The sequence below is a fragment of the Diceros bicornis genome, chromosome 3 (assembly GCF_020826845.1).
Source record: "Diceros bicornis minor isolate mBicDic1 chromosome 3, mDicBic1.mat.cur, whole genome shotgun sequence".
Classification (NCBI taxonomy): Eukaryota; Metazoa; Chordata; class Mammalia; order Perissodactyla; family Rhinocerotidae; genus Diceros; species Diceros bicornis.
The window spans coordinates 85,637,251-85,650,265 of NC_080742.1; the positions used below are offsets into that span (position 1 = coordinate 85,637,251).

At 38.9% G+C, this 13,015-nt stretch overlaps 1 protein-coding gene across 9 annotated transcripts in view; it reads right to left on the minus strand.

Annotated features, from left to right (window-relative positions):
• DGKI (diacylglycerol kinase iota) overlaps positions 1 to 13,015 on the minus strand; it is a 309,867-nt gene that overhangs the window by 107,453 nt on the left and 189,399 nt on the right. For all 9 annotated transcript variants that reach the window (XM_058530901.1, XM_058530951.1, XM_058530892.1 and 6 more), the window contains one exon: positions 8,820 to 8,920. In XM_058530901.1, the coding sequence (XP_058386884.1) occupies positions 8,820 to 8,920 (101 nt within the window). The remainder of the gene's footprint in view (positions 1 to 8,819; positions 8,921 to 13,015) is intronic.

Sequence of the window (13,015 nt, forward strand, 5' to 3'; positions counted from 1 at the left end):
GGGAAAGTAACAACAAAATGGACTAGGTTGGTATATAAGCAGTAAGAAATGGTCATTATTGTGTGTGTGTGTGTGTGTGTGCGTGTGCGTGTGTGTGTACATGGAATAAACCAATGGAAAGCAAAAATATTCCTTTGGGCAGAGACTTAAAAGGATATACCTGCAATCAATTTCTCTAATTACCAAAGGCTACATTTTAACAAAAGAAGGATCAAATATTATCAACACTTTAGGCTCATTTCCTTGTCTGAGACCTAACATCGTTAGCATCTAACAGCACAGCTCTGGGAGTACTTCTTATTTTCCTGTAAACAAAGCAAGGCTTTGGGTCATGAACAGAATTAAATAATGAAGGGATTTATATTAAAAATAATATCATCATCTATCAGCCTAATAACCCCTTGGCATCTGACTCTTTGAGGACAGAGAGTGCTTCATTTATAAGCCCGGACCCCCAGGAACTGACGCATCACGCTCAACATGCTTATGAAAAGCCAGTGAGTTCAGCAATCTGTAACTAAAGTGCTGCCAGGCAATTCTGCCCACACCACTCACTGTCCTGCTCTTGGAATTGACTATTTCATATTTTCACCTCTTTTCCTGAACACTGATACCCTCCCTTCCCTACTGTAAGTTGGTAGGTTTGCTTCTTATTTCACTGAGAGAATAAAAGTAATCAGAATAGAACTTGTGCTTCTCCCTAGTACCAGATCCCCCAATCTACCTGCCTCTGTACCCACTCCTCTGCCTCCCCTCTCTGTTCTCTGGAGAACCTGCCCCCACCCTCCGCTGTGCACTAGATCCCATCTTCACCTACTTAAAGCATTGCTCCTCAGTTGGCCCTCTCTCTCCTGAATCAAATTCTCCCTCTCTAGCGGATTGGTCCCAGTGGCATACATACATCAGCATATATACTGTACTATTCATACAAATTAGAAAAAAAATCTTTCCTTGATTCCACACCGGTTTCCAGCCGCCACCCCATTTCTCTCCTTCCCTTTACAAACACCTCAAAAGAGCATCTATGCTGAATCACTTCTTTGCTCTCATTTGCACATGAACACCCTCTATTTGCCTTCATCTTTTTCACTCTATAACCTCTTGTGAGGTTACTAATAACCACCCTCTACCCAAATCCAATTACCAATTCTTAGCGTGCATCTTACTCCCCCTCTCTGGAGCATCTGAAACAGCGTCACTCCTTTTATAAAAGATTTTTCTTCTCTGGGCTTTCAATCCACACGTTCTCCTGTGTGTTTCTAGCTCACCGTGTGCTTCTTGGTCTCCTTTGGGTCCTCTACATCTCCCCTACCTCTGTTTACCAAGCTGCTGAGGCCAAAGCCACAAAGGCATCCCTAAACCCCTTTTTCCTCTTACAGAGTACAGCTAATCCATCATCTAATCCTACCAGCACCACCTTCAAAATATATCCAGAATCCAACCATTTCTCCCCAAATCTGCTACTTTCACTCCCTCAACTTCCCTCACCTCTCACTTACAATATCATATTAGCCTTGCATCCGGTGCCCCTATTTCCACCTTTGCAACCCTGCAGTCAATTCTCCCTCAGCAGCTAGAATTACCCAGAATAAATGCAAGCATGTTATTACATATCTTCTCAAATAATTCCAGAGCTTTCCCATGACCCCATCAACAAAATCCAAAGCCCTCTCCACGGCCTCCAAGCCCCTCCATGTGCTCGTCCTTTCCTACAACTTCAAAATCATTTCCTACTCCAACTAACTAACTGGAACCCAACTAACCAGGTTCCAGTCACATGAACTTCCCTGTTGGTCATTAAACATTTCAAGGATGCTTGTACCACAGGGCCTTAGCACATGCTATTCTCTCCGCCTAGGGATACTCTTCTCCCAGAAATCCACATGTACACTCATTCTTTGCTTTCAGGTCTCTGTTTAAATGTCATCTCTTCAAAAAGTCCCTCCATGGTCACCTTATCAAAAATAGAATCCTTTGTCCCCCTTTTGCTTTATTTCCCTTTATAGCACTTACTGCTATATTATATTATTCATTTGTCTGTCTCTCCCATGGAATATAAGCTCTATGAGGGTGGGCACTTTTCAGTACCTACATCACTTGAAATAGCACCAGAAATATGGTAAGTGGTCAACGAATATCTGTTGAATTTATGAATAGATGATTTATTTTGGGGTGGAGGGAGAGCCAAAAACAGAAACTTGTCCAACAAACCAGAGTACGGGAAATTAAGGTAAAGTTAGTTTAAACATAAAAAGGCATTTGAAATGGTATTGTGAAAGATCTAAAAACAAACGTGCTATTAAAGGTATTTTATCTAAGAAGATAAGAACTACTACTTGGAGGGAATTGAGAGCATAGTGATTAAATATGTATTCAGAATGCCATTAAATAAGTATTCAGAACTTGGACAGTTTCCTTAAATTTTCTGTGTCTCAATATGCAAAATGGGGATGACAATGCTACCTGTCACACAGAGATGTTGGGAGAATTAAATTACACGAAATGTGTAGAAACGTTAAGACATTTCCTAGCTCACAGTAATAGTACAATATGTGTTTATTATTATTTTTATTTATTATTATTATATTTTTAATAAAGAGATAAACATAAGATACAGATAAAAGACAGGGAAAAACAGTAAAAGAAACTAAGTACAAAATTCTGGGTGATTGTCAACTTGTGACAAGAGGAATAAACATAAATACACTCGCAAAGGGATGGACAGTGCCCTTCAGAGGACAGACTGACATCGTTTACTTCTTAGATTTCAAAATGGAACACCTACTTCCACCAAATGGAAACCTAATCTCTACTGAACAGCTCGGTTGTCAACTTGTTAAATGAAGGGGAAAGATTCAATTTTAGATGAAGCAATCGATAGAAAAAACAATCAGTGTTTTTAGCCAACTCATGAAGCAAAATGCACTTACATAATTTTCTAATGCTCACATTCATTATAATGAATGATGCTGGAGCTTTAAAAACCTTACTAAGGAAATATGTCAGGAGGAAAAATTTTAAATCCTCTGTAATTTCTGTAGGGCTAAACATTTATCACAATATAGTATGTTCTTAGGAAATACCTAGTTTAACCACTGCGTTTAGCAGATAAGGCAACTGAAGCTTGAAGAGGATAAATGCATTGCCCAAGGTCATACCACTAATTAGTGGTTAGATTGGCTTTTCTCATTCTTGCTTATATATTCCATCCCTTCTTTTAGGTATTGAAATGATGTTTGCTAGGAAAATAGGTACTTAGTGTTTCCGTAGCCCTATTACAATCCTCACATGAGAAAAAAACTTCAGCAAATCAGCACTATTTCTGGTTTGGGGTCTTTTTTTTTCCCCACCACTGTTTGCTCAGAGTAAGCACTCAATAAATGTGTATTGAATAAATGATGTTGTAATGTTAGATGTCCCATTTCATCTTTTAATGCCTAACATGTGCCATGGTATCAAGCATATAATCGATGCAAATATATAGGTTTTGGAAGCATGGATGCATCAAAGATTGAATGGCTCCACCATTTGGGCATATTTATTAAATTCAATTGAGGTCAAACATGGAAACTGGAAACCATGAGAAATCCATTGATCCACTTCCCCCCAGTTTCAAGATGGATTAGATTTAGTGACTCACTCACAAAGAATAGCATAGAGAAAGGCAAAGAATAGTAACTTGACAGTGGAGAAACCTAGCAAATACATCCTTAACCAAATGATCAGGTTACCATCACCACCAGGGATGTCATGTGGAGATCACATCACCCCTGATGTGTCGGGACGAGAAGGGTACTTCAAAATAAGCCAAACAGAGACAGACAAATATGGAATGATTTCACTCATATGTGCAAGATAAACTAACACATGGATAAGGAGAACAAATTGGTGGTTAGCAGGGGGACAGGGGGTGGGGGAATGGCAAAAGGGGCAAAGAAGCAGATATGTATGGTGATGGATAAAAACTAGTCTATTGGTGGTGAACACGATGCAGTCTATACAGAAACTGAAATATAATAATGTACACTTGAAATGTACACAAGGTTATAAGCCAGTATGACCTCAATAAAATAATTTAAAAAAAAAAACAAAACAAAGGGCACTTCATTTCTGGAGGATTCTTTCCAAGAATCCACAACTCCAGTCTAATCATGAGGAAAACAACTGACAAAGCCAGACTGGGAGATATTCTACAGGATACCTGGCCAGCATTCCTCAAGACCATCAAGGTCATGGAAAAAATAATAATAAAAGGAAAGACTGAGAAACTGTCACAGAACAGAGGAGACTGGCGAGACATGCCACCCCAAAGTAATGTGATGTCCTGGACCGGATTCTGAAATAGAAAGTCCAGCGTCTAATTAATAGTAATGAAGTAATATTAGTTTCTTTGACAAAGATACCATGGTAATCTATGAGTGAGCGCTACAGAGGAACTCCCAGTAGCATCTCTGCAACTTTTCTGTACATCTAAAATTATTCCAAAATAAAAATTAAAAAAAAAAATTCAGTGATGGATACCAGATGATGCACTTACGAGACTGTTTTAAGACTGAAGAAAGGGAGTTTGCAGACATCTGGCCAGATCACCAAATATGGGCACTCAGTGTTTACACATTTCATAGGTTTAAATATCTTGCCATCAGAGGAGTCTCTCATACTAGTAGACACAATAAAAGTAAATGGAATGATTAATTAGATTTTCTTCCCATAATCTTTCTGTGATATTTATCAGTGTTTTCAATTCTATTTTTGAAAGTGAGAAGGTGAGTTGGAGGGTGGTGGAGTGTGCGCTTGGAAGTGAGAACCATGTGTAGAAGAGGTCGGCCACTCTGAGCCTGGCTTTTGGACTCACAGATTGAGCAGCAGGGTGAGAGTAGTGTGTCTTTAGCAACAGCAACCACAACAATCACAGCTACCATTTCTGGAGAGCATGCTAATGCACCAGACTTTGCACCAGGCATTTCATTTACAAGATTACATTTAACCCTCAGTACTCTATGAGGTTGCAATCATATTCTTATTTTAGAGATGAAAGATTTGGTCATCAGAGAAATTAACTACTTTGTCAACTTTTCAACTGAGTTTCAAAAACAAACATTTCTAACTTCTACTAAGTCAGTAAACAAAAGACAAGGAAATTCCATAAAGGCAATTGCCTAGGGCACAATCCTAATATTTCTAGTCTTTACCTGAGACTAATATAGTGAGATATTATATATTATACATTGTATAGCTACACAGTATAAACATCCAGGTAATATCCATTACACTGAGATAATGTACATAAAAGGGTTGAACACTATATTTGATATACAACAAATGCTAGTCTCCTCCTACCTTTGTAGGCTACATCTGTTTTCAATGAGTTCCAAACTAGTCTTTACTCTTGTGTTTTAGGCCCTAGACTGGTATGAATTATCATGACAATACAAAAATGCAGAGTAAGCTAACGTCAGAAGTAAAGTTTAGCCAATTTACGTGGGACAGAGTTAAATATTGCACAGTATCAAGTTATTCTAGACATAAAACTATATGTCATATAGCAAGGAAACTCTTTTGAAGTTAGAAATATGACAGATTTTCAAAAATGGATTACCCTTTGCCTAGACTATATGATTACATGCTTTATTAGGACTCATTTACATATTTCATTCAGCTTATGGGAGTGAGTTTAAATCATTATTATAAATTTACTTTAAGAATTTTTTTTAACATGGCCACTTTCTCTTTATGTTCTACTCTTAAGCTGAATAGACTTTCCCATCTTGGACATCATAACCATAACCTGAAGGTTAATAATTCATAAATCCAGTGAATAAGACATTGTTAAGTAAGTCTGGAATTTACCAGCAAGAGCTGAGAGAGGGACTGGCAAAGATCAACTCTCCTCCTGCTATTATTTTAGGGGGAATGCCCCCAGGTGAGTTGGGGCTAAATGGAAGGGAGATGGGAAGTATTTGAAAGCGTATAGTCACCTTCCTCTATGCTAAAATAAGCAAGGCAATTAAATGGGCTGCCATCCTGTAATTATCAAGGAGTCCTGCCTCACAGATGGAAGCAGGGCTTTGTTAGACAACAAACATTCAAGCTTTAATCCAATATGAATAATGATCCAGACACATGAGCAAGATTCTATTAAACAGTGATGGCAAACAGCTGCATGCTCTCTGGATGAGTCACTCAGTGTATCATCAAGAAAGGGAACTAATTTTTTTGTGTGTGTGTGAGGAAGATTAGCTCTGAGCTAACATCCACGCCAATCCTCCTCTTTTTGCTGAGGAAGACTGGCCCTGAGCTAACATCCGTGCCCTTCTTCCTCTACTTTATATGGGACACCGCCACAGCATGGCCTGACAAGTGGTACATCAGTGCGCGCCCGGGATCCGAACCCCGGGCTGCCAGCAGCGGAGCACACGCACTTAACTGCTATGCCATGGGGCCGGCCCCGAGGGAACTAATTTTTTAAACCCAGTAACACAGTACTGCTCTAGTTTAGACTCTGAATGCTGACAATAAATGAATGACCTAAGAGGATTCACTCCCTTTATTCTGTTGGGGTGCAGGTGAGTGCAGTCCCAGAATCCCTTTCATCTAGATGTGTTCTAAGCATTTAATTAACACTTCTGAAATAGCATATCCATTTTGGTATGCACATCACATACAGATGTGAACTGGTTTTTGCCTTTATACTCAATTTCAGCCCTGCCAGCTTTCCGATGAATCTGTAGTCAGTTCCAAGTCAGAGCCAGGCAAAAGAGTGAGAGTGAGTAAAACAAATCCATAACCCCAAGGGACAAACGTTCCTGAGCAAGCAGGTGAGAAGCATCATCATCATATATTAAAGTAGAATGACTGAGTTAGCCACTCTTACTTCTAATTAACATGTTGTTTTCTTCAAACCCAAATATTTAGGATGAGAAAACTCTTGAGTCCCCAAGACATGGCTGAATTTATTGGACTTATACAAAGTCACCTTCCCCAATTTGATATAAGAAGTTTCCTCACATAGAAGTTTTATCACGTAAGATATGATGAGCAAAGCACTTGCCAGGAAATTGTCATCTTCTGGTAAAAACTGAAATCACAGTTACCTCTGGCAATGGTGGACACATAACACCGCAGAAAAGATAGAACAAATCATTGAAATCCACAGATAAGCCTCAAATCTTATTTCAGCCAAAAATTTCGAACGCTTCCCCATTCCCAACTGACTTTCTTCAGACTCAATGGTAAGCTGCAAAACGTTACTAACTTGACAGCCAGTCTCTTTTTTTATTTTTCAAAACTGTAAGCTATTTGTTTAGAAGTTTGAAAGAGAAAAAGCACAAAACCCTATTCTTTATAATTACTAACCTCTAACAGTCAGTTCAACTTACATTGTAGCTTCACCTCCCACTGCAAACAGGTATGTCCATCACATTATGGGCTAAATTAGATTCTGTGCTAGACTGTCCCTTACAATCTCATTTACACTAGAAAATATAATCTGTCATTTACAGAAAGAGAAATGCAGAAGTTCAGGGAATTGCTCCTCCTCCACCTCAAACTTTCCTACCAAAGGAAATGAGAGGGAAGGACAGAGTGAGAAACTAAAGGCTACTGATGTTTAAGGAAAAGAACCAAAAGGGTTGAGGAAACTGAAGCAGCAGAGGAAATAGAGAAAGCAGACGTTTCACACAGAACTCCCTGGTAGGTTTGGTAATTGGGCTACCAGGGAAATGGATCCTTGCTTGCTTCCACCTCCAGATACCAAAGTCCCTGCATCCACCTGAGACTTTTCCTGGATTTCAGGATTTCCATCCACTAAACCCTACTCCAGATCACAGGATCAGGAAGCAGAGCTTAGAAGTCATTATCCCAGGAATGTGTCCCCTACTCCACTCCTGCCAGTTTTAACTATTTGCATCTTCTACAACTCCAGGCAGGTCCACACTTGGAGCCAGTTGGGGGTTTTAGTTCATAAATCTCTGGTTCTATAGAAAACACCTTTCTTTCTGTTGGCATCCCTGCTCGTGCCTTTGGACACTGGCTCTCTTCTTCTCTGACTTTATTGCACTTAACTATTGGCCCTCACAATTACAAGGAAACCCAGAACCCTAATATCTAACACACCTGTGGTCTCAATATCTTCTGGCCTAATTTACCCAGTTACCTCATATATTATGATATAGACAGGGATCTAAAATAGTGACTTGAATGTAAAAAGTACCCAATAAATACTGAATAATGAACAAGGTGAACTAAAAATTAGTTACATATTCTAAAAAGCATATGGAAAATACGGACATTGAGAAGTAATTCATTTGTTGGCTCAATTTAAGATTTCATAAACAATGGCACCTTATCATCAATTAATCACTTTATCATGACATTCTTTGACATCACATAATCACATGATAGCTACTAGTGTTGGGCATGTCTTCATGGATAATTTTGTCACATCTGCCTGTATTTGGTAATGCAGGCTCCAGGAGATTTGTGCTGTCTCCAGAGTTTCCTAGATGTTACTATACCATGTGGTATAGTAACCATCTTTCTGCTTTCTCTTTTTAGATAAACCTGAGACTAAAGTGCTTAATGAACCAAGAGATCCTAACATCGCATCTTCAGCAGAATAATTTCATTCTGTTGCTTTCCTTTTCCCGTTCCATCTCCTTCAGCCCATATATCCTCAAGTGGGGCTCATATATTACTACACTTCCCTTCATTTCTCTAACCTTGGTTTTCAAACACAAGACAAATCTATCCATCAAACCAAGGAGGACCAAGAAGCTGATGACAGGCTGATTACATGTAATTAGGCACTTCCAACTTACAAGCTTCCCGGAGTTTCTCTTTGTCATAGTGGAATCCTTCATAGTCTTGTAAACTGATTTTGTTCACCCGGATCCTCAGGCGGTCTGGGACAGACTGGGGACTGCAAAACAAGAACCGAGTAGTCAGACACAAATGAGAGGATGGAATTGGTGGTCACATGCACCTGGAGGGACTAAAGGCAATATCGTCTCTTCGTGCTTAGAGAAAAAGTTCACATTCAAAGCAGAATGGTGGGTTCTTTACCAGAACGCGGCAATTATCTGAAGAACAATTCTCTAGAAACTTCAAGTTTCTGGAATTTAAGTACGAATGTGGAAATAAGCAGAAAACGCCTCTGGTGACTACTCATTTCATATTTGGTATTAACTTATTAAAATTTCTAATAAGATCATGTGTTTAGTTCCACAATAAATTAGATGCAGTTAATCTGAAATAGTGAGAAGTTGCACAGAGCTGTAAAGAACTGCTCTAGGTAAACACGCTCATAATAGCCAAACACGGCAGCTGGACCCTCAGAAGAGACAAAAAAACTATACAAAGCAGACTAAGAATCCACAAAGCATAGGACTGAGACTGAAATAGTTCTACTTGCCTCAACAGTCTCTGAGAGCACCTCTCAGTCAAAGCATATTACAACAAATACCTCTGACGGTGCCTCTAAGCAACCCAAAACAAAGAAAAAATTTTAAAATATGTACAATGTACTTTCTTTAGGAAGGGAATGAAGTATGTAATTCATTTTAAAAGAGTTCAATCCAAATGAGTTTAGGATCCAGATTAAACAATTAAAAGGAGTAGTACCAAACTTTCTGAAGCATCCTGTTCTCCTTCAGAATGTCTTTACCTAGATTCCCTGGTTGCTCTTAAGTAATATTTTCAAAACAGTTTAATCATGGGCATTAGTTGAGTGAAAGAATTTTCATCATCACCACTATGGATCAACACAGGTCTTCAATATATTAATATAAAACAATCGCCACTTGTCCTTGAATATTATCTTACCCTTAGATTTCATTGGTTTCAAGAATATTCTCAAATAGAAGATTGCTTCTTCATTCTTATATTATGGGATAAAAGTCACCACTGACTAAAGTAGAAAGAATAGCATTATTCCTCAATTCATTTTAGTAAAGGAGAGAAAGGAAGGAAAGGAAGAGAGAAAGAGAAGAAAGAAAAAAAAGGAAGGAAGTGAGGGAGGGAAGAAGGAAAGAGAGGCGGGAGGGCGAAGGGAAAAAAAAGAAAAAGATAGATGGAAGGAGGGAGTGATACTTTAAAAATATCATCAGGGTACTGTTAGCCCCACCTCAAACACACACACACACACACACACACACACTTAATTTCAGTGCAACTTTGGAATAATTTAATTTCATTCTCTTGTCTAAAATCTCATTTTAGGGCAAAGTATAGTAACTCCCTCCATATAGGCTCCCCTCTACTCATCTCCAAAATAACAAATATATCTCCAACTATAGATACATATGTACACATCTATACATAGTTCTCTCTCCTGACTACACAGACACACAGAGAGATTGAGATATAAGTGCACAAATTCTAAAGGGAGATGGTGGACACATAAAAAAGTCTGAGGTTCACTGGATTAAAAACTAAGCCAATATAAAACCACAAGATGGATATTTCTGAGGGAAAGTTGAGTAGATAGATTCAATAGTTGCATAGGTCCATGCAGTCAGTATATATTTGTTGAGTATCTACTTGATATTGGACATTGTGCCAGATATTGAACAGGCATTGATAAATAAAATTGACATAAGTATTTAAATTGTGATGGGAGATATGGTTTGACAGCATATTTGTAAATTAGTAGCACAGATCTTAAGCATCATGCATAGCCACATCATCATTTACACATAGGGAAACTGAGGTTCAGAAAGGTAAAATGATTTAATGGTCACATAACTACTAAGTGGCAGAGCTGGGAGCAGAGCCTTGGACTCCTCACTCATCGGTTTCATGCTCCTTCTATGATATGATGCCCAAAATCCCAGGGATTTGACAGCAAAGCCATAGAGCCTGGATTAACAGAGTCAGATGGTCTCTATATGGTGCTTAGACTTATTCTTTATCAATAAACAATTGACAAGGGGATGGCTGAGTAAACTGTGGTACATTTAAACAAGAGAATACTGGGCAAATACTACAAATAAGTGTGTAGATCTACATTTATCTAGAGGGAAGTCTGACTCCAACATATTAAGTGAAAAAAAGCCATGGAAAGTTATATGGCATAATCTTCTTCATGCAAATTGTGGAATTTAGGAGTTTGTAGACGTAGAGAAGTGTCCGGAGAAAATGTTCAACAAGCTGTTCCAAGTGGTTATGCCTACATGAAGGGATTTGGGGATTGTTTTACATTGAGTTTCATTTTTAGAAAATAAATCATTTTTAGATCATTTTTAGAAAAATAATCTAATTATTTTTAAAGTATGTCAACAGGTAAATAAATGACAACTCAGGACAAGAGTAAAAATAAGAACTATAGCAAAGAGTGTTAGGTATTAGATGTGAGTAGATAGGAAAGAATTTAAATGATTAACAGAGTGACCATACAATGTTTGTACCAAACGCTTATCCCCAAATTAAGAGGGGTCTGATGTTTTTATTTTCAAAAAAATTTATTTTTTATTTTATTTTTTTTATTTTCACCCCAGTGACCTGAAAAGATTGTAATTTGCAAATATTTTCCTTCAAGCATAGCAGATAAGAGGGAAGCTAGAACTATAGAATGTGGTGGCCCATCATACTCTGTAAAGGCAGATGAGGGAGGACAGAGGTTGAAAGAGCTCTACCTAAACAATTTTTGAGATAACAATAGATTATATGGCAGTGAGCTCTAGTCTTCTCCAGTGGGCTGGAGGTATCAAAGCTAAGACCTGGGTACAGCAGTAGCTGTGGAGTGGGAAATAGGGTTCAGAGAATGCCTGCAGACCAGTCATTGTACCCCTCCTCCTCATCCGCTAACTAGTATGGACCACCTTTCTCAAAATCCATCAGTGCCTGCTCCCTGTCCGCCTGCTTCTACCTCCAAGTTTCTCATCTGTGCCTGCTGATTCCAACCACACACCATTGCCTCCCATCCATCTTCCTGACTTATAGGTGGTACACCGTGGACATACAACAGGAACTATCATTTGAATAGAACTTTCAGGATCCCAAATGAATTCACATATTATTTCACTTCATCTCTAGAATAGCCAGCTAAGCAAGGTGGAAAAAAATGGAGACTCTCACTAACCACTTGTCACTTTCTCCCCTCCACCTCCCTACACATTTACTCTCTTGCTCTCACCTCCCATCATCTCCCAACAATCTACAATACATCCCACTTTCCCACTGGCAGCAGTTTACTTAAACCCTCTCTTCTGACTAGGGTACCTGGTGTTTGGCCCACTATCAAATGTTGCCCCAGATGAGACCCATCAGCAAATTCTAGGGCATTCAATCCTAGGGTCCATGATGGAAAACCCCTTTGAATTATTCTGGACTCTGGTGTAAACAGTGGGTATGGGAGGCAGCTCAGCAAAGTGGTTAAGAGCTCAGATTCCAAGTCAGATTGCCTGGAATTTGGAGCCAAGTTCTTTCTATTACTGGTTAACCAGGAAACTCTGTGCTTCAGTTTCCTCATAGATAAAGTGGGGATAATAACAGCATCTACCTCATACGGATATTATGAGAATTAAATGAGTCAATACAGATGATGTGCTTAGCAAAAGGCCTGGCACATTGCAAGTACTCAATAGATATTAGCTATTATCAGCTTAATTATTATTCTGAACATTGCTCTCCTAGATAAGGTTCTGCTAATGAACAATAGCATCTACTGCTGCCAGGTATTGGAAGAATTTGAGGGCACATACAGGAACCTCCCCAGACACTTCAGACAAGCTGCTGGGCTTCCTCCGAGGGAAACTGTCTAGCCTGGCTGGTGTCGTGATTCTCCTGGATCTTCTCCCATCTGGTATTTTACAGACCAACTAATAACATGAAAACAGACAACTAGAACATGGGGGAGTGTACACAGAGATTAAATGAAAGCCAAGTAATTCAATTGTGTCCCTTTATGTCAAAATATATTAGTGTCCCATTAACGGCTGGCTGGAGGTGGAGGATGACAAAGCTGTTCCTTGGAGTCTGGGAAATAGCACTGCCATTAGTTTTCTAAAATTAAATT